Source organism: Gasterosteus aculeatus, chromosome 18 (assembly GCF_964276395.1).
Source record: "Gasterosteus aculeatus chromosome 18, fGasAcu3.hap1.1, whole genome shotgun sequence".
Lineage (NCBI taxonomy): Eukaryota > Metazoa > Chordata > Actinopteri > Perciformes > Gasterosteidae > Gasterosteus > Gasterosteus aculeatus.
The window spans coordinates 16,181,500-16,209,379 of NC_135706.1; the positions used below are offsets into that span (position 1 = coordinate 16,181,500).

Consider the following 27,880-nt stretch of genomic DNA (forward strand, 5'->3'; position numbering starts at 1 on the left):
GTGCAGTTTGTCCACCAGCTCTGATGTAAAAGAAAAGCTATTCCTTTACAGTAAGCGCATGTTGAGAGGCAGAGTAAGCAGAACCGCTTTTATTTGCACATCTGCGTTGCCTTGAGTATACACAGTCAATATACCACCTACTTTGAAACTGTCACACTGACCCAGTTGTTGCTCACATTGGCTTGTCACAAAGTTCACTTCAAGGGCTTTTTGAAAACCAGCAGAGACAGAAAAGACGGTCCGAGGGTCACGCAGAGTTTGCTTCATTAAAAGGGTGACGCAGCTCGATAAACAAAAGGTAGAATAAATACAGACGGGTGAAGCTTTTAGGCCCTTTCTCACGGAGATATCACAAGCGTCTCCGCAGAACACGGGCCCACCCACTCTGACCCAGCCGCTGGTCCACCGGGCCTTCGGTCCTTCAGTGCCTTATGTTGAGGTGCTTGACACCGTAACGCACATTGTCCTGGAGAAGCCGGTTGCCAACCACCATGCGCTTCTTACACCACTTCAGTCCACTTCTATATATGGGTTTGGCCGTGTCAATGGACCAGCGAGTGAGGTATCTGTACAACACAAGATCGTTGCTGGTTTCAGTTGCACTGACGTTGGATAGAAAACACACACACACATGTATACATTACCTATTGAGCTGTGGCTTGGGCCTCCTCGGGACGTGGTCCTCTGGAAGTTTGGGTTTGTGGTCCGGAAGCAGACCTTCAAGGGAGAGAAAACACCATTTTAGGTCATCGAAATCCATTATTAGCGAGGTCCGAAAAGGTACAACAGATACAGAGAGTTTTGTGGCGACCATTGATGTATTAAATACACACGATACAACCAGGAACTAGAAACTTCTCCCAGTTTGGGTTTTAAATGTCTTTGAGATCAACATTGCTGAAACTATTTGTCGACTAATCAATCAAAAGAATGAATTTATCAGGCAAAACTGCAAAAAAACATTTTACTCTGCATCACGACAGACAGACAAAATGTTATTTTGGTCGTTTGGGTCAATGAATATGTTTCCTCTGAGATGGTGCAACATTTCCCCATCTTAAGAGCATCAGATTCAATGCAATACTAAACTGTGTTTGGAATATGCATCTGACATCTTGCGGATTACGAAACGAAAAGATTATGAATAAAAGAGTCTTTTGAATCAGACAAAGATTCCGCTCCACACAGGACCAGGCGGCGACACTGACCTGCTCGCTGAGCCATCTGAACGCAGACGGCGATCTTGCGATGCTCCTCTGGGCAGAGACCAGTGATTCTCTTTGACAGCATCCCTCCGTCTGACCTGATGAACTGACTCAGCAACAGGACGTCCTGCAGCGTTATGAAGCAAAAAAGACGAGGAAGCAAACCAGACACAATAAACAGCTGACACGCATTTTGTGTAGGATGTCTGCGATTACTTTCCTTGTGACCCAGTAGACGGACTTACCGTGTAGTTGTATTTGTGCTGCAGATTCCATCTGTAGATGGGACACTTGGCTGCAGGGTTTGGGGGCTCGGGTGCTGCTGGAACGTCCGCTATTTGTCCCTCAATCTGACAGATAGTGATCAAATAGGTTTCTCCTCAGGTCAACTGGATATTAATTCAGCAAGAGAGTAAACGATGCTTTTCTTTTTTTAACGTGGACTCGCACTAGCTTATGTGTGCTAATGTCCTTTGGAAGACTAAATGCCTGCATGCTGTGATGAAATGAGCCGGCACACAAACATGTTTTATTTTGTGAACGTACGTGTGAGACAAAAAGAGAGTGAGCAAATCTAGTGTCTTTTTTCTGAGCGCTGCAGCAGATTTAAGGTAAATATTTAACAATAAAAAACAAAGCAAAAAGGGGTTTGAATCGTTCATAATCCGAATTCACTAAGATGACAACAATAACAACACGTTTTCAGTTGCAGATTAGTCTGGATTTACTTACCGTTGTTGTTTTGCCCTCCTGCTTCTCCACCACTGCAAACAAACATTTTATGATGACAGATGTTTGATCATATATTTAAATACAAAAACAACTAATGTCACAGTGCTGCCGGGTCGGAATGTGGTTACATGTGTGTGATGGTTATGCTGATACACTTAAACCAGCTTCTGCTGGTGTGGTTTTCTTTTTCTCTGTATTGTTCTGGTGCTACGGGGAGTTTTACACGCGGCCTCTAATCGCTGTCAGTGTCTTCACGTTAGCATGCTAGCTAACAATAGCGGTTCTTACATCGGCGGGTTAACTTCTTCACTCCTACATATAAATCGTACCTTGGCGGATGCCTCGACTCTGGATGGTTACAGCCGATAGTTGTGGAATATTCATCCCCTGCTGGACCTTCGTGTTCACTAATTTCAAACTGGAAAATGAGGTCCATACAGACCTCAGCACACTGCGCGCTGCCATGTTTACGTCCCGACCTTCGCCGTCGTCTCTTCCGGTCTGGTGAAATCTCGCGAGAATAGAAAGAGGACGATTCCAACAGAAAGCAGGTTTGATAAAGTAAATAGATAGACCTAAATTGCCCCCAGGTAGGTGTATTACACGTAATTTGATTTTTTTAAAGGTACACAGGATATTACATTTAAATTACAGATACATAACAATAATCGTTAATCAAAACTTTGCCTCCAAGGACAAGAAGACATCTCGCAAACCAAGATCTAGCCCAAATAATTAATCTGCAACAAACCACAAAGCAAATTGCTGCACATTATCAAGCAAAGTTGAACACTAGAGGAGAAATGAAGATATTCTATATTGAAAAGTGTAGCCTTTCCAAAACAAGGGAGAACTCCCGGTTACGGTTAATGTGACATTCATATCACAACCTAGAATGCAGGATTTCAACATAACGTGCCAGTCCAGGGGGAAATAATTTCACTCTGTGATAAACTGCAGCACGTGGATCCGAGAGATACTTTCATCCTTGCACTGCTTTTGTTAAAATGTTGAGAGTTCATAACAAAGATAAGGCCAAGGCTTGTGCTTTGTTGTAGAAACTCGAGGATACAGGTAGATTCTTGTGCACGATACAGAGACTCAAAGAAGATAAAGAGTTTGATGTTCGGTAGTGTTATCGTGAGAACGCAATGCCATTGTGCACTCATGTTTTTGTTTGCTGTCTTTCAGGAATTTTCTTACGGCTTAATCTGTTTTAACAAAAAAAAGCACAGAGAAAGGCGAGACAGGCTGCAACAATAGATCTGCTTACATAAGTCCCTTCTTGGACACAGTAAAAGACAGTTATGAAAGTTGTTCCTGCACAAATAAAAGCTGTAAGATGAATTAAAGCACGGGCATCTCCTTCTGCAGGATCTCCTGCAAGTTCATAAACTGCAGAAACAGGTGTCACCATGAGCCATTACAGCTCCAAGACCGTTATATTTTGCATATGTTGAGAGGGAAAGTCCTGCTATGAGATCACAGTTTGACCCCAACCATTGATAACTCTTCTAGCCTTTAAATCATTCATATTTGTGAGACGTGGAGCCATGGTGCTTTTCACTCGACCTATGAAAATGTTAATATGTAACATTCAGTTTGCTATGAGCACCGTGTGTGCAGCGTTCTCTCTAGTATCCGTTTACAGGCCCTTTTGTTTGTACCATTCAAAAGGATTTCACACTTAGTAATGCATCAAGAAACCCTGCAAGCCTCAACCAAAGTTATGCACTATTTTAAGTATTCAAATATACATGTGTTTTAGGAAGGATATGCGCTTGTTAGACCCCCATTCAAAAATATATAAATAATGTAAAATATGTTGGAATCGGGCCGTAGGCTTTTGGAATCTAGCATATTGGAAATGCATTTTTATTAAGGGATGCTTCATATCGTGGACTGTGGACATCGTAGTTGTTTATTTACTGCTATTAGACCACTTGGATGTGACACGCCGGCTACACATATTCCAGTAACTACAGCAACAATGGAACAGAGAAGATCTTTGTCCTGACGCACGCTGGAGACAAAGTCGTTCTTTCTGCAATTTCCCAGGTATGTTCACCATCGTGGTTGTTTGGTTTCATGCCCCCTCCCCCCCCCGAAAAATGTTCAACAGGGACTTGAATGCCATCGCAATTGTGGAGCCTAAAAGAGCTGCTCACGAAGATGCAAATGGATGTCTGTGCCCGTCTCCTCCAAGGAGCACAGAGTAGATAGATGGAGGTCTCCATCACCCCGCGGCCACAAAGGGAGCATTGTCTCAGCGATCAGGTCCCTCCGTCAGGGACACTTAAGCAGTCACATTCCTTGAGAGAAACCCCAAAAATGGCATTTAAAGTGTCTGGCCACCTCCTCACAGGCTTTGATATTCAAATGAAACATGGCCCTGTACAAACAGGCGCCTCAGCCGAGGAAGAGGGGGGGGGGGGAGTAAATCAGATAGGAGTTCCCTCAGATGAAAAGAGCTGGTCTGACATTTTCGCAGCGAGCGCCGGGGGAAGCTGAAGCAATGTTGGTTCGGTGTCGTGGGGGGAAGTTATTGCTGTGTGGAAAATGTTAGAGTTTTCAGCCCCACTTCCTTGGCCAAACTGCTGAAGCGCAGCGTGGACCGAGCAGTGGGCACGGTACCATCACACACACACGGCGCATTCCCCTTTTACTGCCGCACCGCTCCGTTTGTTTGCGCTTTAATGTCTTGGTGAAGACTCAAGGACCCCATGGCGATAGTCTCTGCCGAAGGGTATGAACACAAGAGAAGTCCAAGAGGGTCGTGTGAGGAGCTCCGTGGGATCTGAGAACTCAGAGCCTGAAATCCCGAAGGACTCGGCTCTAATATGCCTCTGCTGAGTGTTTCCTCAGGTGAGGAGTTCTCTCACAGAGAGCCAAAAGTCTCCCGACAGAACGCCTCATTCCCAGGAAGATGGAATGTGTGGATTTGCTGCCATCCAAATTGATGGGCACAGTCCGGTATGCAATTAAGGCATAGCTGTCACTAAGAGGCTTTCCTGGGTGATTAACTTGTAAAAGCTGTTGCATCCAAGGAAGTCAACTGAACACAATTAGCCTTTTCTTTTTTTTTTTTCCTTCAAGGGAGTGAGTTTAGTTCGAGGGCCCCACCGCGGGTAAGACGAGGCTCGACGTAGCAGTCGACTGGAAACAAGGAGCCAAGGTTTCGGCCGGCGGAGCACAAAGTCGAGGTAAAGTATTCTTGCAAGTGACGCAAATCTTCATTCCAAGCATCCCCCCGGCCCCCACCCGGCCCGCGGCCTCTTCCATTCCTCAGCTCCTCTCACTCACCACCCTTCCGGCACTTATTTGGGTGTACGTGCTAAATGGCTCGGGGCTTCTTCAACCAAACCACTGCTCTTTGAAGAGCCCCCCCCCCCCCCCCCCCACCCCCTCATCTTGAAGGATGCCAGCCTCTGTCCTCTGTCCGACACACACGATCGCACACAAACACATGCTCCCCTCCATCTCATATGCACGCTTTATATATGACAAGCTCCGCTCGGAATCCTCACAACATTCATGCAGTCTGCACCGCCTGCGATACAAAGCGCACAATAGCCCCTCGGCTCCTGAGTGTCTCTCCCCAAGTGTTTGAAAACATTTTTTACCCTTTCTTCTCTTCCTTTGGTGGAGTTGTGTTCGTCACCCCCAGCGGATAGCAACAAGGAAGTCAATTAAAGCAGGAGGATCAATGCCTTGTACTACAAACACAACCTGGAATCATTTTATCTCCATGTGTTTTTGATGAAGGCCTCGTGTTTCACCTGCAGGAGATGGAAGAAAAAAGCTCTGGAGGAAGTTCTAAAGGTGCTACACGGCCCCCTCACGCTGTGTGGACTTTTGCAGCACTGCCCAGATTAGTTTCCCACCGCGGTCGCCTTTGCTCTTAACTTCCTCCTTGTGCACGTTGCCATGGCGCCTGCAGCGGTATTCTCACTTAGACCAGATTTCCAGTCGGCTGCAGTCCCTTTCACCGAGAGACCGTCTCCAAGTAAGTACGTGACTAATGAGGGGACCATTTATATTTATGGACCTTCCACTTTATTTGAGCTGCAACGAACGGCTGTTGGTGCTTACAATGTGTACCCACCTACCTTTTAGTAGCTATCGTAAATTCACTCCTTCTGCAGTGGGTTTGTTGGCCACTTGGGGGCAGCGCAACAAGCTAAAAACACAATATTGACATAATAACCGTAGTAAGTCAACACGGCCGCATTAAGGTCCCGGCAAGTGCAAACATTGAGCTGACCCTGAGCAACATCAGCTCTCATCCGTCGCTTCATTATGTTCACCAACTAGATGCTAACAGTTACGTTGGTGGACGGGGACGGGGACGGTAAAGCTTTTCTGCAGGAAGGCGCTGCCTGCTGGGACTTGATTTTGCATTGACCGGTGCTGTGAGAATGAATCAATTCTCAAAAACGCCGTAGAGATGAAGGGAACTGCAGAAAGGTGTCACCTGTTATTTTTTCCATGAGTTCAGTGGGAAAATCCCGCTGTGAGATGACAGTTTGACCCGAACCAATGATGACTTTCCTAGACCGTTTCCTGTTTGAGAGGCGTGAACTCATGGTGCTTTTCACTAAACAGTTCAATTATTTTTCTTGACATCTCCGTCTCGCCTCTCCTACTTTATTTCCCCACCGTGCATTTCATCAAAGCAATGCTTATCTCAGTGTGGCCTTAACACCTCCCTCTGTATATAGGTCAGAAACTTCCATTGATAAATCTGTTACTTTAATGTCTCCTTGCTAATCTACATCCCAAAACAAACCTATTTCAGCTGACTGGGTTTTATATTTAATCAATATATTAGCTGTAGAAGGAGTAGTGTGCTGGTGGACAGTAACATCTGGGCTGTGACGAGTTGGAACCTTCACCACGTGATGATGTCGATGTGGCTGCTCCTCTATGTGAACCACACCTGGTCCCTAAAGAAACCTGGTGCCACACACGGTCACCTTTCTTCACCCTCATTAGTCCGTCAGTGAGACCGGGTGACGGGACGCCAGGTTGTTGACAGGACGGGTGGGGGACAGGCGGAGCCCAGTAGGCTCTAAACACACGTTTTCATATCGTGGGTAGAATTGGGCAGATGAGGCGCTGGTTGTGTTCATAAACCTTTAAATGAACCAAAGGGACATTATTGATGCAGCACTAAATGTCTCCGATGCGCAAGTGGAGTGAATGCGGAGACTTAATGACTTTCCCGTCGGAGCAATTTGTTTCCCGATGTACAAAACCACCAGCGAGACATGTTTGAGGCTCCCCGATGGGGGACGTGATCTTTGTCCCTTGTTCCCTTCCTTTCCCAGTTGGGGGTCATTCATGGAAACAACTTGAGACCGTCTTTTATCTTATTTTTACTACCCTCTTTTTTGTTGTATTTTAACACCACGTCCAATACATCTTGTTCCCTGAATGAGACCCTAAGAGCCTCACTGTGTGTGTGTGTGTGTGTTCGCCCAGTCTGCCACGGTGAGAAGAAGCTGTACAGTGAACGGCGATCAGTCAAGAGCTTCTACAGTCTTTATGCATCGGCCTTAATTAGGAGACATTTTCTCAACACAAAGAGACGTGATGCAACAAAAGACTGGACGCTGAAAAGAAGCAAATGTGAAGTCCTTCCATCTCCCCACTCGTTTGTATGAGGACGGGGAAGTCAAGCACAAGGAAAACTCTCCAGGAAAATTCCACGGAGGGAGAGCGGCTTTTTTCCCACAGCAGCATTGTGACCGAGTGGAAGCGCTCACGTGTCAAATCCCCGCCACTCACACGAGAGGAACATCATTTAATGAAACATGCGCAATGCTCCTCACGCCCAGTGGGATTAAAGGTCCAGTCGGGTTCTCCATAAAGTCTTCTATTAAAGATACTGAGGCATCAATAAGAAACTCGCTCGATAACTGATCTGGATTCTTCTGCTTTACACAATCAGGCAACCTGACGCAGAGCCGCTGGCATTCTGCTAATGCGCCAGCACAAGCGTTTATCCACCAACGCAGCTTGTTAGAAGATGTCGTTTGATGAGTTTGTGTTTTAAATAAATAAATCACCTTTGAGAAGATGGAGGCGTCAGAAATGCACCTGTCTGTTTGAAGACAAACCAAGACACTGAAGCCTTTTTCCTTTTTATTATAACGTTTCATTTAGCTGTTGTAGTTGCGTTGAAATGTTCTTAACAGCGTTTAACATCTGGCTTCCCATGAAGGAAAGACAAGCAAGAAATGATGTGCAGAGGAGGAACTTGGAGAAGAAGCAAGTCAATGTTATGATTGAGTAATCCCCAACAGCTCACGAGAATCGCAGCGCTAATAAAAGTAATCTTCACAATCTCACTCATCACTCAAAGTCTCCAAACAGAACCAGCGGACTCGAAGGTTTTTGTGCTCGTTGTGTGGATTTGATTAGATGTCCGCCGCCGAAATACTTGTTCAAGAACATCTGTCCAACTGGCAAGCGGCATCTTACACATGTGGGATCTTCTTTTTCTTTGTTGCGGTGAGGTTAATGATCCCGAGCACAGGGAGCTCACAGGGGACCTTCATGGGCTTCAACGGGCTGGAAACAAAGCACAGAATTAAAAAGGAAAAGCACGAACAAAAGTCCCCTCAGCTGATTTAAGTCTCTTCATGTCTGATAAACACCCTGATGTCAGTCTCCCCTCACGCTCGCAGGCAAAAAGAAAAAGCACAAAAGCATCAAAGACTCGGGTCCCTCGTGTCCCTGCATGTGATCAGTGTCTCGTGTGCTCTTTCATGCTTTGGACACAACAGCTGTTGCAGAGACGGGAGACTACCTGGGACTGACAGGGGTAATGTTTTCACTGTGCGTAATGCAATTCATGCCGATAGAAACAGAGCTTATTATGAAGACTGGACCAAGATGAAGAGTCCACAGGCTCCACGAGGCTACGAATGAACGCTAATGTGTGTTTAGTGCCGCTGAGATGTTGCACGCAGGTATGATCGGTTGCAAACTAAAGCATAGAGTGCTGCCGGAAGTCAATGTGTGTATTTTAAGTGAGTTTTTTGGGTTAGATGCCCAAATAAAAGGTTTGTGTTTAACAAGCCCCTTCCGACGCCGTCAAACACGTCAGTAAATGCCCCTCCGGTCAAATCTGAAGCTTTTATGTGTCTTTGAAAAGGCCCGTTGCTGTCAAGTGGGTATAAATGAGACGACAAAACGTCCCCGCTCCGACGTGTCCCTCTTCACGACCTTTACAGCCTAACGAGAGCGAGTTACTCCGGCCGATTGTATCCGTGCTTTACGGCTTTACGGTTTTACATCGCATGCTCCTCCCTCTCGGCCTGTCGGCCGTTGATTTAGAGGCACGAGGGCACAAAGAACGGCTTTTAAGAATCTCCCTTCGTACCAAAGAACCGCTCGGAATATTGAATATTTTCTGCATATATATGTATATATATTGTGGCAACCCACGGGTGCAGGTCCCTAGGAGCACCAATCAGCACCAAGGTCAGGTGACTAAAAGGGGATACGCCCCGCCCCCCCCCGGGAGACAACGAGCGGCACAGCTGCGGCTCATGAGGCTGATGAAGGTGAGCCCCACTATAAAGGACCAACCGTTCCAACAGCCAGAAAAGAACTAGACGTGAGTAGGAGCTGACGTCAGGCCGAGGCCTGCGCTAACACATATGCGTTAACCCCTAAGGACTTTTCTTCTGTTTTCCCTGCAGTGAGGAGATCGAGTGCTGGACCGTCGAGCGGGACCGAAGGACCCAAACCCTCCAAAGAGGAAGAACTTACTTTGGCTTTTTTTTCTTTTTGTTTGGACGTTTAGAAATAAATCAAACCTTTTTTGTGCAACCACTCGTGACTCCCAGCAGATTCTTTTTGCCCACACCCGTGGATTGCCACATATGGTGGAGAATGCGGGCGATTCTTTAGTTCCACCGCCGTAACCCCGAAAGCAGGAGACTATGGGAGAAGCAATGGAGGCCGCGATGGCCAGGCTTCTCCAAGCCCAGGCGCAGCAGGTGCAGAGCATGGCAGCCCTTCAGGGGACATTCGACCGGCTGGCTGAGAACTTAACCCCAAGGGCCCCTCACGCGTCCCCAACAGCTCTACTCACAAAGCAGACCCCCGGAGACGATGTGGAGGCCTTCCTTGAGGTCTTCGAACGAACGGCAGAACGTGAAGGCTGGCCGGAAGACAGGTGGGCACACATTCTGGCGCCTTTTCTGACAGGGGACGCCCAGAGGGCGTACCAAGACCTCGGGACCAGGGAGGCTACAGACTACCCAACGCTGAAGGGGGCCATCCTGGCCCACTATGGGCACAATTTAGCCGGCCGCGCCCAGCGGGTCCACGATTGGGTGTACGACCCCCAGGGTCCCGTGCGGAGCCAGGTGGTGCGCCTGGGGAGGCTTACCCGTAGCTGGTTGGTGACCGGGGAGGGTCCAGCTGCCATCGACCGCGTCGTTATGGACCGCTGCATCCGGGCCCTGCCTCTCGACGCCAAGCGATGGGCAGCCCAGAACCACCCCGCGTCGGTGGACGAGCTGATTAACCTACTGGAGAACCATCGGGTCAGCCAGCAGATGACGGCGGGGACATGCCCTGCTCCCCGAGGCCTTGAGGGACGGGCTCCGATCCGGCCATCAGCAACCCTTCTTCGCCCGGCTCCGAGAACCGCTCCGCGCCCAACACCCGACAGGTCTGAGTGGAGATGTTTTTCGTGCGGCCAGTTAGGACATATTGCCCGGCAGTGCCCTGCGGGCGATGTGCCCATGCCCTCCGCCAGCACGGAGGAACAGCACCGCCCAGGGAGGTGCCTCATGACTACCTGTTGGACCCCCCCAATACCCGGCTCCGCAACTGTGCCGGTTCGGGTCGGGAACCAGGACACCTCCGCCCTGATAGATTCGGGTAGTGTGGTTACCCTGATCCGCCCTGAGTGGGCGGAAGGAGAAGAGGGGCCACGCATCGAGGTGACCTGCGTCCATGGGGACCTCAAGGCATATCCAACGAGATGGATCCAGGTGTGTACCCCCCGGGGATCTTTTTCCATACGGGCTGGGCTGGTTCCCGACCTCCCGGTCCCCATGATCATTGGACGCGACTGCCCCATTTTTGAGAGATTTTGGGGTCTGCGACCGAGGGGAGGGCACGATAGGGCCTCCCAGCCAAGACCCATCCGACGCGGGAGACCCAGGGCTGCCTGTGCGGCCCACGCTCCGTCCGGTTCGTCCGACGAGGGCCCCCCGGAAGAGGCAAGACCCCTTCCCCCCCCGCCTTCGACTGCACCAGGAGGCTCCAACCGGGCGGGGGGCCGAACCCCCGATACGGACACCGCTACGGAGGGATCCCAAATCCCCAGAGGGGGGGAGGGCGGGAGCCTTACGGAGTTCTCAGAATTCCCCTTAGTCGCGGACGGGATGGGGAACAGAAAGGGCCAGTTTGCTACAGCCCAGAAAGAAGACGACACCCTGAAACACGCCTGGGCTCGGGTGCTCGCCCACGACGGACAGCCCATCGACCCGGTGAGTGCCTTGTCTTACCCCTTCTTTGTTACAAAAAATTCATTGCTGTATAGGATGTGCCAGAAAGGAGGGCAGACAGTCGAACAGTTAGTAGTCCCTCGCCCCTACACCAGTAAGGTATTGTATCTGGCCCACTCCCACCTTATGGGCGCTCACCTAGGGATGGATAAGACACGGGAGAGGATAGAAACCCGGTTTTACTGGCCCGGCATGAAAAGGGCAGTCGTGGATTATTGCGCCGGCTGCCCAGAGTGCCAACTAGTGGCCCCCCGGCCCTCAGTGAGGCACCCGCTAATCCCCCTGCCAATTATCGAAGAACCATTCGAGCGACTTGCCATGGACATTGTAGGTCCACTGCCCAAAACTAGTAGGGGTCATCGATACATCCTAGTGATCATAGACTATGCAACCAGATACCCGGAAGCTCTACCACTGCGAGCTGCCACCGCCAAAGCGGTGGGTAAAGAATTGTTCTTATTGTTCAGTAGGGTAGGAATAGCAAAGGAAATCCTCACTGACCAGGGCACTTGTTTCATGTCAAGGGTTTTAAAAGAAATGTTAAGACTGCTACAGGTGAAGCAACTACGAACATCAGTTTATCACCCCCAAACGGACGGCCTGGTAGAACGGTTCAACCAGACGCTAAAACGGATGCTTAAGAAGGTAATGGAGGCCGATGGGAAGAACTGGGACCAATTGCTACCCTACGTTCTGTTTGGGGTAAGAGAAGTGCCTCAGGCGTCCACAGGGTTCTCCCCGTTCGAGCTGCTGTACGGGAGAAGACCCCGCGGACTTTTAGACGTCGCTAAGGAAGCCTGGGAGAGTCAGCCTTCACCCCATCGCACCATCATCGAGCACGTGGACCAAATGAGGACCCGGATGGCCCAAGTCTGGCCAGTAGTGAGGGAACACCTGCAACAGGCACAGCAGGCCCAAGCCAGAGTGTACAATCGGGGTGCCCAGGTACGTGCCTTCCAACCAGGAGAACGTGTTCTTGTGTTGGTCCCCAGCGCAGACTGCAAGTTCCTGGCTAAGTGGCAGGGACCCTATGAGGTGGTGACACGGGTCAATGAAGCCAACTATCAGGTACGTCAGCCTGGCCGGCGCAGGCCCCTACAACTCTACCATGTTAACCTTCTTAAAAAATGGCAGAGTCTTCCAGGACCGCCGGCGCAACCCACCCCGGCCCTTACCGCTCGGATCCCGTTACCGAATGTGCCCATGGGAGACCATCTCAGCCCGAGTCAGCTGCAAGACCTACGTGAGGTAGTGTGGCAGCACCTGGATGTCTTCTCCGACCTGCCGGGCAGGACCGCCGTGGCCACCCATGACATAAGGACCGAGCCAGGAGTAACGGTTCGGGTGAAGCCGTATCGTGTCCCCGAGGCGAGGAGAGAGGCCATCAGGCAGGAGGTGAGTAGAATGCTCCAGCTGGGGGTCATTGAGGAGTCCCACAGTGCCTGGTCCAGCCCAGTGGTACTGGTGCCCAAGCCAGATGGCTCTTACCGTTTTTGCAATGACTTTCGTAGACTCAATGACGCCTCCCAGTTCGATGCCTATCCTATGCCCAGGGTGGATGAACTGATAGACCGGCTGGGAACGGCCCGTTTCATCTCCACCTTGGACCTCACCAAAGGCTACTGGCAGGTGCCGCTGACAACTCGGGCCAGAGAGAAGACGGCCTTCGCCACCCCCGAAGGCCTATATCAGTACACCGTGTTGCCCTTTGGTGTCCATGGAGCCCCCGCCACATTCCAGCGGTTAATGGACAAGATTCTCCGGCCGCACCAAGGGTATGCCGCAGCCTATATCGATGACATTGTAATTCACAGCGACGACTGGGAGACTCACCTGAGCCGACTGAGAGCTGTTCTGGGGGCCCTTCGCGGGGCAGGCCTCACGGCAAACCCAAAGAAGTGCCGGCTGGGCCTAGAGGAAGCTTCTTACCTGGGCTACCGCATAGGACGGGGCAACGTGCGACCCCAGGATGCCAAGGTAGAGGCCATTCTCAGCTGGCCAAGACCCAAGACCAAGCGCCAGGTCAAATCATTCCTAGGTTTGGTGGGGTATTACCAGAGGTTCATTCCCCGCTACGCAACTATGGCAGCCCCCTTGCATGACCTGACGAGAAAACGGGGGCCGGACAAGGTCAAATGGAACACCGAAGCTAACGGGGCCTTTGAGTGCCTACGACAGGCTTTGTGCACCAAACCGGTGCTAGTAACGCCTGCCTTCTCTCTCCCATTCCTAGTCCACACAGATGCGTCGGAAGTGGGACTGGGCGCAGTACTATCTCAGGTACGAGACGGAGAGGAGCACCCGGTGATGTATATCAGCCGAAAGTTTCTGCCAAACGAACGCGCTTACTCTACTGTGGAGAAGGAGGCGCTCGCCATAAAATGGGCACTGGACAAGCTTCGCTACTACCTCCTGGGGCGGAGTTTCACCCTGGTGACCGACCATGCCCCCCTGAAATGGATGGCGCAGGCAAAGGACTCCAACGCCAGGGTCACCCGCTGGTTCCTGACCCTCCAGGACTATAAATTCACGGTGGAGCACCGACCAGGGAAGGAACATGCTAACGCGGATGCACTGTCCCGGCGGGACGTTTGTATGTGGGCGGGACGGCGGGGTCCCGGCTTTCTGCTGGGGTGGGGGAGTTGTGGCAACCCACGGGTGCAGGTCCCTAGGAGCACCAATCAGCACCAAGGTCAGGTGACTAAAAGGGGATACGCCCCGCCCCCCCCCGGGAGACAACGAGCGGCACAGCTGCGGCTCATGAGGCTGATGAAGGTGAGCCCCACTATAAAGGACCAACCGTTCCAACAGCCAGAAAAGAACTAGACGTGAGTAGGAGCTGACGTCAGGCCGAGGCCTGCGCTAACACATATGCGTTAACCCCTAAGGACTTTTCTTCTGTTTTCCCTGCAGTGAGGAGATCGAGTGCTGGACCGTCGAGCGGGACCGAAGGACCCAAACCCTCCAAAGAGGAAGAACTTACTTTGGCTTTTTTTTCTTTTTGTTTGGACGTTTAGAAATAAATCAAACCTTTTTTGTGCAACCACTCGTGACTCCCAGCAGATTCTTTTTGCCCACACCCGTGGATTGCCACAATATATATATACACACAAAATATAATTTGTGTTCGAATGCAGCCGTGATCTAATCTCAGGCCGATGTTCTGTGTGTCTCAGAAGGCTTTTCCTAAAAATGTCTCTCTGCCTGCATCTGGATCATGTCTCTCCTCCCCTCGGGAGCAACGGGAACCTTTTCAAGTTTTAATCAGAGACATCTCATCTCATTCTATCCCGAAATACCTTTATTTTGACAGATTTACACATCTCAAATAAGAGCTTATTTCAGGAGGGACATTATCTGACATGCTGTTTGGCAGTAAATAAAAGCTCTTTCCTGCACCATTTGTCTTCGTCTCCTGTGGAACACGCCATTGGTTTACATGCCTCGCACACACATGTGCACACAAAGGTACAGAATATCTTCCCATTGAGCTCCTCTTGTTACATGGACCACTCCACCTGTTAGAAGTTAAGCAAAGTGTTGTGAATGATTCAATCACCACTGGAGCTCATCTTCTTCTACTCATCCTCTGGAAATGTGCAGACATTTGATCAGAGTGAGATCTGTCTGTGTCCGCGCTGAACTAAAGTCATTCCACTAATAACAGCAACTAAACTTGTGCATAGTGGCGCCGTGAAGATGAAGACCGATCTTTCCACCTATAGCATCTCCAAAGCTTTATTAAAATAATATATCAGTTTAAAGAAGCTGTAGGTTTCAGCCAAGAAATGATCATGCACATCATGCACATCATGCACATCGCCCAGAAAACAGCAAGCTGGAGCTTTTTAACTTGTGAAACAAACAAATTATTTCATCAATCCGACAGTTTTCTTCCAAACTTTCCCACCATTCGAGACTGAGACTTTACACCGCAGTGCATCAACCCTGCTTTGCACGTATTGCATATGCTTGGTCCAGCATAATCCCCCCCCCCCCTCTTCCATTGGACTTCACATCTCCCGGGTCCCAAAAGCTCCCTCCCTGCAGCACAGATGTGGCTCTGATTACACGAGTTGCCCGGTGGAGCTCATGTGAAGCAGAAACGCCACGTCTTTAACGCAATAGGCCGCACTTACAGGGGGGACATACCTTTGACATCCACCGGATAAATCACTGCGCTGTGCGAACACGGCCGCTTCAAATCCCGCCAGCAGACAGCCGTCTCTGAGGACGCAGACGGTTTTACCTCCCTGCTGAACGGGATCCGTCTCCCTGAAGTAATATCTGCTTGGCCCGAGGCAGCGAGCGCTCACCGGCGGGAGGTACAGGGTTTGCATGCCACTAGTAATGCGATAGTCCAACATCACTCAGCTCGTGCGCTGTCAAAATATAATATACATAATAGTAATATAAGTAAGCGAAGGCCCCACGCTATCTTTGGAGGGATTTACTGTTTTGGACCTACAATATTGTGGCAGTTTCATTTCCCAACGTCACCAGATTGGGGAGGAAAGGTTGTTTTGCTATTCCAGCATGTCTGATTGCAGAATATCTGTGTTAAATCTGATTCCTTCTGGTTTTGAATGACAGGTCCGTTATTATGAATTGGAAAAGGGATCTTTGGGGGCCATCACTCCTCAAACTTGTGTTTCATGTTTTAATTTGCAGGTCTATGAATAACGCTGGCAAACAGGAACATTTTTTCCTCTTATCAATTCAAGAAACAGACACTGTCACATTAGTCTGTAACTACTTAGAGTGAACAGAGATTTGACCTTCTTTGTTTTAATGAAAATGAACCTAAATGTAAAACATCTGCTGTGTATTTTCACCCTGTGTGTTTCCAGTGAAGTTTGGCTGTTGTGGCTGTTTGGGTCTTGTTAAATTTGCACTTGTCACTTGTGGAGATTCGGGGGGAAGCTGCAGAAGCGCGTAGTCGGGTTCATTCATTTAGGGTGCGAGTAGTATCGAACAAATAAAACACAATAAAATGGCAATGATGTTTTCCTCCATCAACCCTCCCGAGGCCTTTCCTCCCAGTCGATGTTGAGAAAGTGAAGTCTGCAGGACGATGATGTTGATCAGCGCTGCAAACTCATTTGTTATAGTTACACAGCTGGGATCACTCTCATTCGTCGACATGTCTACTTTCCAAGTCTTACTTGCGGCAAAAGCTCTCCCCTCGTTGCCTCTCCGCCTCCATTAAGTTAACACGAGACTAAGCCTCAGTAGTTGAATTAATGGGAAAAAATAAAGTCTGGTCGCGAACAAGCAGGAATTCTCCTTTTAGCAGGTCAATAAAGAGGATTGAACAGGCATTAATGCTGCTGAACGAGACTCAGGCGACCTCTGACCTGCCCAAGCGCACTACATGGAACTGCTCTCTGCACATTTCTCCGGGACTCCTGCCAGATTGCAATCACACTGCCGGCCAATCAAACCCGAGACGCCAGGGGAGCGACCTTAGGAAAAAGTGTTTTTACCCGTGTTTTTGTGTTAAGACATTTAACACAAACACACTGAAACAGCTCGATTTACCAGCTTTAAATATGACAACGGCCAACGTCCCGGTAACGTGTTTGTGTAGCTCATACAATGGCCCATTGGAAGCACCACCAACTACTGTTATCTTTCCTCCCACGCAGCGGTGTACTTTTCTTACCTCATTGTGGAGACACGGCCGAGTCCCAGCAGCGAACCGAAGGACGAGTGAAACCAATCAGGAAAAGAGGTTCGGGGCGCGATGAAAGTTCAGAAGGACCTGGGGTCACGTGTCCGACGTTTAACGTGGAAATGATCTTTGTCACCCGCCGTGGGTATTCTATAGCCTCAAACGTGTTATTGTTAAAGACAAGTACCCAGAACATGAGCCGGGCCCGGTTCTGGATCCTGTGGGGCTCTGCGATGGGAGCATCCCGGCGGAGAACGCGGCCCTGCTGGAAGTTGAATTAGCTCTCTTCCATAAGAGCACGGTGGTCACATTTAGAGAGAAAACAATACTACATGACTTCTATCTGTGGGGATCGCGGCGTCGGGCGACTCTTGTCTGCGTCACATGCTCGCTCACTGCAAACACAACGGAAAACAGGCTTTTCACGGATGATTTTCACGTCATGCTCGACCCCCTTTAATGAAAGAACTCTGTTCTTGCCTCAAAACACATGCGCGGTCTAATAACTGCACATTCATGTGCCGCGTTTTCATTCTAGATCTCAATGCAAAAGGATATTTTTGAATTTCTACCCTAATCGTCTTTTGTCTTTTGAGCAACCGGCTTTGCCGCCGCGGCGCGTTTGATGCGGTATCATTTTTCCATGTTTTAGCAACACTGGCCCATTGAAATGTTTTCGCTCCTGCACTGAAACGTTTGATTGTCGCGCCCTTTTGTTTCGCATCATTATCTCTACTGAGTAATCAGCTGTTGCCCCCCCGGCCGTTCCCACCGATTTTGCGTATGAATGACGCGACAATTTGTAAGTAATTAAGCGTGAAATAACAAAGCATTCTTGTTTATTTCTCATCTAATGGCAGGAAGTCGGTGCCGAGTGCAACGTAAAGGCATACGTGGGAATTTACAAGCGACACAGACTGTTATTGGGAGGTGAAATGAATCAAACCAAATCCTCCAGGAGATCCGTGTTGGACAGTTGGTGAAGTACTTTCTCTACTAGTTTAATGTTGTTTCTGTTTATGCGCAGTTTATCTTCTAGTTTTAGGTCCCTAAATCTAACCAGAGGGTTTCTCAGCATTTTAAACACGTTTTTCTTCGTCTATGAGAGAGTTTTGTGTGCCAGCGCTTCTCCGTCGATTGTTACGTAACTACTTTTCCGGCTGCGGCACAAAAGAATGATGCTCTCTGTTTTAAATCGTCCTCGCAATGCTGTGTTTGGCTCTTCTGTGGTTTCTCCAACCAAACAAACAGCAGTCGGAGAGAACAAGCGCCGACCCGTTTTAATTACCGATGAAATCGAGCAGCAATTTAGAGGTCTGGAACCAGACAGCCGCTGGAATCAACAATGAGAACCACTTGGATCCAACGTTTTAGAGACATCCAACCGGCTCCAGCAAACTGGCACCTAAAACTAAACATCGCAGACAATATTTGATCCAATGCAATTAAGTTAAATCCAACCTTTTCTCAGGAGACTCTTACGTTCTCCAAAGATCTGCGCTGCCTTCGGGTTCAGCGGTCAAATACTAATACAAATGAAATGAGCGATATCCTGAGCGTGTTCCCAGGAAGCATTAGCACAGTGGAAACCGCATCAAGCCCACCAGCAGATGTCAGATTCCAGTGCAGACGTTTAAGCCGCTTCAGCTATGAACACGGCCGGATGATGTTTCACTGCTTTGAAGCTAACTGACCATTTTGCTGTGATTCTGATGCCGTTCCCCAAACCGGTGGTTACACACGGGGGACGCTGCCTGAAACGAGTCCTCGTCTTCACGTCTTCAACACAATGAGCACAATGTTCTTTCGTGGCGGTCAGAAAGAAGGTTTTCAGCTGGTTGTTTGTGTTGCGGCGGCGGCGGCGGCGGTCTTTTCACAATGACACACAGACGAGGAGGATTCTTCAAAGTCGCCGCCGCGCCTCTCATTGTTTCCCACACGCCAGAGAGGACGAGGAATCCAGTTCTCTTCCTGCTCCATCTGTTAATCAACACTTCACCCTAAAAAAGAAAAAAAAAAACAGACACGACGCGGCGGGACGCAAACCGCCACGCGGCGACGTCCCAACTGACACGAGCAGGAACAAGATAAACCAAGCGACGTTTTCCAGACAGACTCCAAAAGGCAACACGACTGATCCCCGAATAACAGCTTTGGATGAACTGGAATGCGTCACAAGAGTAAGTTCATGAGGAACATCTCATCTCCTATGAGTGTGGAGGGAACATGTGATGCATTGTGGGTCGTGAATCATCCAGAGCAGCTCGATGTGAAACGTCTTCTTGACTCACAGTTCATTGCAGTTCTCAACAACGTCTGGCTCGCTGCCGTTTCTCTCCGAAGCTCGTCCTGATGATTCTGTCCTTCCCTGTGGTCCCACCACCCAGACAGCAAGGACCCCCATCTCTCTCACCTCTGCCCCCCCCCCCCCCCCCGGAGGCAATGACAGCCTCTCTCTCTCTGACGGTGTCCCATCTCGTCGCTGCACCTTCTTCGTCTTCGTCCACACCCTCTCCGCCGACTCGCACATCTGGCAAAGGTTACGAGTGTGCAAGAATTCCATCGTCCTCCGCGCTCATCAGATGTGTGAGCCTGGTAAGATGTTACCTCTGAATCCTCACTTCCAAGTGCAGGACAGTCATGTGCGAGTAAGAGGGCGCAGTCCGAGCATTCGCATCACGGAATAGAAGAGGATAGAAAATAGAAATATATGAGTCTTGAAAGTTTCCCCAAATCGTTCTTACAAGGCTAAAGACTCGTTTCCCAGTTACATTATGGAGCCTTACGGTTACAAAATGTGATATAGATCTATATCTGTAGATATAGATCTATATCTATAGATATAGATATATACAGTGGTATTAATCTTCTCGGTCCGCACCATTAAAGTACATTTCTTCAAACGGTACTATTGTTAATTCCATAACACCTCTTGCTGTAAGAGGGACTTAAAGTCTTTGCTTTTAAAAAAAAGAAACAGTGAAACTAGGAAAATGAAATCTTGAGTTTGTACGTTTTCAGAGTTCAGAGAGGACGGAACGAGGAGCAGAAAGTCGTGAGAGTTACGTGTCACAAAGGAAGGACCTCCAGGTGAGACTTACCTGGTCGAAACGACCACCTCAGACGAGACGCAGACACCTACAAGTCTACCCGGAGGCTGCTTCGCACATCTGGTTGGCGACCCGTTAAAATCCATTATCACCGCAGAGTAGCTGCAATTACAGCCAGAGAAGAAGAAACAACAGCTGCGATCAGCCGATAACCTGTGAGACCGACGCAAGCCAACAGCTTTATTGGGTGAGAGATTGACTGGCAGCCGTAAAACACACTCTGCCCTGTCAGTTAGTGTAATGCAATCATAACGTCTGAGGACGTGAGGGGGGGCATCGCCCTCCCGGAGCCCCCCAGAGAAGAATAACAGCGCGAGGACGTGAGGAACGCTCGCTGTTATTCTAGATTCAGGCCACTTACTGAAAAGGAAGACGTGTGAGCCTCCATTGAGCCTTTCAAGGGAAATCCCGGGGGCCCCTGACGAGAGCCCAACGCTCCCGAGGGGGGGGGCCCTTTGGCATCTGAAGGATGGAGTGACGACAGCGGGACGGTTGTTTGTGTGTGGAGAGGAAACAAAGTGAAGCGGCTCTGAACATGTCGGCCCCGCCGCTTGTCTCTGTGTGGTGACCCGGCACGGCGACAAGCCTGGAAACCCCCAAACAAACCCCCCGGCCGCAGGGTGCGGGGGCCTGTGTGCACACACATGGTTAATTGGCTGTCTTCAGCCTGCCGTTCGCTTGCTGGGGTTTGTTTATTTTCATCCTGCACAGTTGGATGCAACGCAGGCAGAATGTGAATGAACGGGAACGTTGTGCATTTTATCCTTTTAATGTCTTTCTTATGCTGATCTTACAGCCTTGGTTTTTATGCACTGACTCTTGAGCCTTGTTTCAAACGTCTGTATTTACATGAGACGATCGATTCCACTGTAAAATCCAAGCAGATTGCCATTACATTCGATCCAATCTCTTATTTTAATTAGGCTTTAAAGGGCACATTCAGGGAGACAATGTGGAATGGCTGATTCACAGTTTTTGGGGAAACCCATGAAGTTTCTCTTAAAGGTGTTAAAGGAGTTAAAGGCCCCCCCGCAGTGTCAGTCTCATGACCCATCTTTTAAGCGGTGCGATGAGGTCAGGACTTCGCAGCCACGCGGACTTCTTTGGCACAAACGTCGAGCGGCGGCGGCAGTGAAACGTACACTGGTGTCACCCGTCGAGCCGCTCCTGCCCCGAATGCTTGGGAGGGACACGCTGTGCACGCTTGCCTGGATAGGCGCACTGTATCGCAGCCTACAGTGGGAGATCTGGTGTTGATGGCAAAGTCACCTGCGCGGTGGGGAGGGGGACGGGGGGGACGGGGGGACGGGGGGACAGCTGCACAGCCTATTTTAGTTTGATATCAAGCAGGACAGCCTGATACGGGCATGAAGACAGGGGCTGCCCTTCTGCCTGCAAGAGTTTCTCATATTTACTATTTGCAATTACAGATTACAGAGTCTCTCTGTCCAACACACACACACACACACACACACACACACACACACACACCAACGAGGGTGCACTTGTTGAACTCTGCAGGGCGGTGTGTGTATATTTATCAAAATCCCTTTTTATGATGTTTTCCAAATAAGTTGTGCTTGTAATGCGCCCCCCCACCTCCTCCTCCTCCTCCACCTCCTCCTCCTCCTCCTACTCCTCCTCCTCCCCCCCCCCCCCCCCCCCCCCACCTGATCCTCCTGCGGAGCTGCATTTGTTTCCTGCTAATCCTCCTTGTGAGGGAGGCAGCTCGGGTAGCAGGAGCCGGCTTTGATCCCCGACAGACGAGGACCGAAGAGACACTCAAGCTACTTCCTCCTCCGTCTCTTGTCCCGTCCCTCGCATGGCTGCTTGGGAGACGGGGAAGGTCGGGGGGGTCGGCGGGGTTCAGCGCGGCAGATGTGAAAGCTCTCCTTTAGAGTGCGGACGTCGGTGATTTAAACGTATTTATTCATTTCATATATATTTAGTGGCACACGCTGAACACACACACCGAGGAGCGTGGAGCCGCACGCCGGAGACACACACTTCATGTGCGTCCTGTGTACCGAGTTAAGTTTTAAACCCAACAAAAAGCAGCTGTGTTGAAACCAATGTTAGCACATCTGTCGGGTTCAGTGAGCGAGGTCGAGCGACTCGTTTCTTCCATATTGAAGCGCACAGCTGGCGTGTTCTCGTCCACGTGATGGCTTTAAAAGTTTGTATGTTTTATGTGCCGCATAATTAACACGATCATGTGACCAGATCCAGAACCCACTGACAAGAAAACGATTGTGCGTGTGTGTGTGTGTGTGTGTGTGTGTGTGTGTGTGTGTGTGTGTGTGTGTGTGTGTGTGTGTGTTGATGTGTTTGTTTTCCAACTGCAGTGACAAGCAGGACCTTTGCAGCGACCCTTGAACTGAAAAGTATACAGACACAGACGTCCTAAACATTCAAGCTCCAGGTGTCCAACACACACACACGCACACACACACACACACACGCACACACACAGAGGGAGACGAATGTAGGACCAGCCGTGTTGTACATCCACGGAGGTCTGGAAATACTTCTTTAACCATTTATTATTCACACGACAATCCCAGACACTCCTCAATTACCAGTTGCAGTGACTTTCCCTCACAAACACAGGCACACAAACACACACACACACACATAGTGTTTGAAGGTTAAGGAGTACAGCTGGGAGCTGCTGCGTGACCCCCCCACACACACACACACACAGACACACAACCCCCCTCCTCTGTCACTCCCAGTAATCAATCTGTCAGTGTGGTAATTAACCCACAAAGTTAAGTAAGCATGACTACTGAACTCCATCCAGCATTCCTCTCCTCCTCCCTCCCTCCTCCCTCCCTCCCTCCCTCTCCCTCCCCCTCGCTCGCCCGGCGGCGGGCAGAGGTCGCTCGTTTGCTGATTTCGATGCGTTCGAGTGTGAGCGTTGAAAATCGAGCCGAAGAGGAGAGTCTGTTTCTGGTACTGTTCGGTCATAAGTGTCACGATGCTCGTGGGAACGTCGGCGCCATGTTGGGAGCGTTGGGCGGACGTCAGTTTGGGGCTCGGCGTCCCGCTCAAGGACACTCGCAGGCGGCACGCAGAGGATCGGAGCCGCTGTCGGGGGAACGACGTGAGCAGCGGCCCCGGAGTACAAAGAGGTCGGCGAGGGCGACGAGCGATAAAACCGAATGGTTACTCTCCATCGGCTCTGAGCTCCAAGGTCACGACTCATCGAGCGCCCAGCGCTTCAGAAACACGTCCCTCGAGTCCGAACACGCAGAAGTTGTTGAGCAGAGATTAGAAATCAGCGTCGGTGGGACATTGATTGACATTATCGAGCCGAGGACAGAAAGACGGTTCACTCGAGTGAATCACCTTCATTGACCACGACGGGATACAAAAAACCCAAAGGATCGAACCCCTGAAGGTTGCAGGATTCACTTTAAATCCACAGACCAGGTTGGAAAAGCTGGTCAGGCAGCGTCTAAGTCGTCCTTGACCGAGGGGCTCGTTCTCACACACACACACACACACACACACACACACACACACACACACACACACACACACACACACTAGAATATACCTGGACTTATGAAGGCACAGAAACTCCCAGTTAAGCCTGAGAAAGAATGAGACATGGGCAGAACCTCAGAGATGTTCTTGCACTCAGGTGACGCTGGACCAGATACTCATGTGGCACCGACATCATCAGGATGCTTTGGGAACTAAAATGCAAAGGGAGGAGAGTCACAAGATCCGCTGCTTTGTTTTATTCCCAGAGAATTTGCCCCATACGCTGACGTTTAGCAGCACAGATGGAAACGCTGAACGATCGACCACTTTAGAAGAGCCTTAAATTCCTCGACATAAACGGGCCGGCGTGAAATGTGGCGCGTTTGGGGCTAAAGCGCCGGGGCCTTGAGACCCCGATGAAATAGTACCAATGACTTTGGAGGATTTTTTTTCCCTCCGGCTCAACCAGCAGTTTGCGCCGCGGTTCCTTTTAGATTCCTGGACAGGGATTTTGTGTTGTCTTGTATTTTGATTGGCACTAAACTGTGAGACAGAGCATCGCTCAGAGAACTAACAATAAGCATGTGCATTGTTGACATGCATCATATGTCCGTGGGGAGGGTTTGGGGGAGGGCTTGGGGGAGGGTTTGGGGGAGGGCTTGGCGTGGGGACTGAAGGGTCGGGCCCGTCAGTCACTTTTGGAGCTGAAGCTGCATGCTGGTTTCATTTAGCAAACTGGGCCGTTTCTTTGGGTGGGACACAATTTTAAATCCAATATGCTTCAGCTATTTTCTCGTTGGCAGCCAGATGAGCCGCCCTGACTCAAATCAGGGATGTTGATCTCATATTGTCTGAAGGTCACAGTGCCCCAGGCCTTTTCTCTGAGATGCACACAAACAAAACGTGATATTCTCCAGGTTTGAACCATGTCACACACACACACACAGACAATAAAAGGTACAAAACTCCCTTTTGTTTGTGTCCAAGAAGCGCTGGTGGCTCACAGCCAGTGTGCTAAGACGGGTAATTGAGAAGCGTCATGACAACGGCAGCTGTAACCGGCTAAATGTTTTCTGTGGCAGCTGCGACGGTCGAGGGCGATTCCTCCTCGGACGGACCCACAACTCGTACTGTGTTTACACACATCGGCTGCTCAGAATAAACCCACCATCGGTGTTTACTAACCATTATCTGTATTAACTCCCATCGACTGTAACAGCAAGGGGGGGGTCTCAGAACTCTACTTTGTGATCCCTCCTGACTTTCACAAGATCCTCAGATCCTCAGATCCTCCGCCAGCCTGCAACAGGCAAGACGATTATATCCCAAATCCCTCCGCACAGCGGTGGGAATTTAAAAAAAGGCATAAAAGTCAAACGTAACAGAGCACCAGTGAGGAAAGTAAAATCGCGTTGGATTTTAAACGGAAATACTCGGGTCAGCGGGGATTCTACGTCCAAGAAGTCACAGTAACAAAGTAACCCTGATTTACAGCGTAAACTGTGCATCCCGCTGAATACACACACGTTCCTCCCCCACACACACCGGACGGCACCTGTGACGCTCGCGGTCAACAGGAGGTCAGTTCACATGAAGGGATCCAAGGTGAGTCCAGGACGATGACTTACGGCTGCTGCTCTGTGGGAGACCGGCAGCCGAAGGCCGTTGGGTGTCGGCAGCGCTGTAGTCTGGTGTGTGTTCATGTCTTCTTGGACCATCTTGTACTTTCATGAAGCCCGACTTTGTGTATTAAAGCTCCAGCTTCTAAAGCGTCGTCACACAGAGCGTTTTCCCTGCAGAAAAAGCTTTAAATAGCTGCTTGTTGGTGGTCGGCGCTTCTTTCTGTCTGTTTTTACAGTACGATCGGAGCTGCAATGCCGACCTCTAATATCTGAGTACATCTCAACGTCGCCAAAAGATGGAAAGTAACCAACCGACCTTTTGTACACTGACAAACGTCCAGAGGATTGTGTGAATGTTTGTGAGTGGATCCGTCCCCACATCACCTCAACGTCCTCGCCAGAGGTTACAAACCACGAGCCTGTGAGCGCGGTAACAGCTGCACCAGCTGTTACTGAATGTAACACGTGAATATAACGTTACAGCCCACTTAACTCAACCCGCCGGCCGCAGTGAAACGTTGAGATTTATTTTCTGCTCGGTGACGTTAATTTGCTTTCTTCAGAAGGGAATTAGAAGGAAAAATGTGACGTGATTCACACGGGCCTCATTTCCTCCTCTGACGCCTGGTGACTGCGACCGAGGTACTTCTGGAAACGCTTCCCACTCCTTCACAGAGCGAACTCACAGGACGCTCGACCCAAAGCAAACGGCGCTGGGAGACGTCAGGGAGCATCGTTGGGTAGATTGCTCTGACGGCGAATGTAACCGGACATTGATGAATATGAAGGACGGAGGTGGACGGGCGGCTTCACCGTCCTTGCTAAAAACAAAAAGGAAAATATAGATGGTTCCTTTTTTTTTTTCAACTCCGTAAACTTGAAGCTGACAGTTGACTGTTCATCAAGGGCCACCTGTAAGAGAGTTGTTAGGACGGACATCGAGAGAGACATCGAGAGAGACATCGAGAGAGACATCGAGAGAGACGAAATGCAAAGTGCGTGAGAAAGAAGAAAGGCTGCCAGGTACAAACACATGTAGAGAGGGAGGAAGGGAGGGAGGGAGGGAGGGAGGGAGGGAGGGAGGGAGAGAGGGAGAGAGCTTTAGCCACTTTAACCGGCTTTGATCTCCTTAATGGGGGGCTGGCCTCGCTCCAGGTGGGACGTGTCGCCGGGGCAACGGGGACAAGAGGAGGCTGATGAGGCTCCGGGCTTCAGAGCCCCGCTCAGACAAAACACACTTAGCTCCTCACTTCGCTCACTGAACAAAGCGAATCAAGAATAAAATAATTGCACGCGTTCAGGAGACACGTTAACATCATCAATTTTCCTGGTTACGCTGCAGACCGGATGGAGGTGGAGTCGGACAGTGAAGTGACCTCTACGGACGGGACGGCCTGCGTGAATGCGAGAGGGTTGAGCAGCTTCAGCAGCTTCGGCTCACCTGTGGTTGGTCAAGTAGCAGATTACAAAGGGTTGGATTCTGCTAATTTTACACTTGAACTCTCCCAACTCTCCCCTGGAACCTCCTTTTCTTTCTCCATCCCCTCTTTGAACTCCACCGCCTCTTTCCTGACCTCCGTCCCTCGTGTGTCTGTCTCCCGTCCGCGGTCCCTCCCTCCGTCTCTCTCAGGAGCCTCGGCCTGCTTTGATATTCTGCTGGATTAGTGTGTCTGCGTGTCTGGCTTCCTCTGATATACGGCCTTCTCCATGGGATCTAGTCACTCCCTGTTACGTGGACCTCGGTGAGGGGGAGTCGTTCCTCCCCATCGCTCTGTTCACACGTCTCAGTGACGCCGCCTGCGTCTCTGTGGGAAGTTTTCCTGAGATATTTAGCGGCAGATTTCTGCAAACTGTAATTATTGTGTTTCAAACGTTTATTTCTCTAAACACTGTTGTGCGGATTAGCACGTGTCACTGAGAAGGTCGACCCTCGCGCTGGCAGGATCACAGGTTTGACCCGCCGGCGTTACTAACAACATTAGTGATGGCTGTCGCTGCGAGTCGGGGCGGCGTGACGGGGAACCAGTCAGGCGGCAACCTGAGAAACGCAGCGGCGTGAAGAAAGCTCGCAGTCCTTCAAACAGCCACGCGAGGTGTTCAGCTAGAGCCACTAAACCAACTAAACCAACTAAACCAACTAGAGAAGTGATCCAACTGGTGCTATTTAGAAATGGTCACGCTCAGTGTGGTAGTTCACTGGTTTTAGGCCCTTTGCTGCATGTTTTCCCCTCATTCCAGGCCTGAATACCAAGACAGGCAACATAAAATGCTGTTATATGAACATAATATTAGACACATTTGACTTTTAAAGAAGTGTCAGGGGGATCGTTGCAGTTTGTTCTCGTCAGGAGGAAAATATCCAGTCGGCAGTCGATCCAATCAGCTTGTTATCCTCCGGATTTATGACAATACCGGATGTCTCCTCACATCATCCAAGTATAGTGGAGGGAACGCCAACGTTTATGATTATAGGAAGGTTCCTGGTTCCAGAAGTTTAGAAAAAGAGCTG

The 27,880-nt window shown here is 49.9% G+C and overlaps 3 protein-coding genes across 4 annotated transcripts; 2 read left to right on the plus strand and 1 right to left on the minus strand.

The window, feature by feature from the left end:
* Nucleotides 1-74: 74 nt before the first annotated feature.
* Nucleotides 75-2,474, minus strand: mrps18a (mitochondrial ribosomal protein S18A). Its single transcript, XM_040160452.2, has 6 exons — nucleotides 2,267-2,474; nucleotides 1,938-1,969; nucleotides 1,451-1,555; nucleotides 1,209-1,332; nucleotides 645-717; nucleotides 75-566 (listed from the first exon to the last, which is right to left on the minus strand). Exons 1-6 carry the CDS (start codon nucleotides 2,400-2,402, stop codon nucleotides 422-424), a joined length of 615 nt encoding a protein of 204 aa, XP_040016386.2. The 5' UTR covers nucleotides 2,403-2,474; the 3' UTR covers nucleotides 75-421.
* Nucleotides 2,475-9,373: 6,899 nt separating this feature from the next.
* On the plus strand, nucleotides 9,374-10,907 carry LOC144389447 (uncharacterized). The gene is made up of 3 exons (XM_078094081.1): nucleotides 9,374-9,511; nucleotides 9,650-10,849; nucleotides 10,881-10,907. Exons 2-3 carry the CDS (start codon nucleotides 9,893-9,895, stop codon nucleotides 10,905-10,907), a joined length of 984 nt encoding a protein of 327 aa, XP_077950207.1. The 5' UTR covers nucleotides 9,374-9,511; nucleotides 9,650-9,892.
* On the plus strand, nucleotides 10,833-14,579 carry LOC144389404 (uncharacterized). 2 transcript variants are annotated; one of them, XM_078093769.1, is made up of 3 exons: nucleotides 10,833-12,541; nucleotides 12,608-14,248; nucleotides 14,387-14,579. In XM_078093769.1, exons 1-3 carry the CDS (start codon nucleotides 11,018-11,020, stop codon nucleotides 14,387-14,389), a joined length of 3,168 nt encoding a protein of 1,055 aa, XP_077949895.1. In that variant the 5' UTR covers nucleotides 10,833-11,017; the 3' UTR covers nucleotides 14,390-14,579. The 2 variants fall into 2 exon arrangements, with proteins under 2 accessions (XP_077949895.1, XP_077949894.1); XM_078093768.1 differs by having other exon boundaries at nucleotides 10,833-14,248.
* The last annotated feature ends 13,301 nt before the right edge of the window (nucleotides 14,580-27,880 follow it).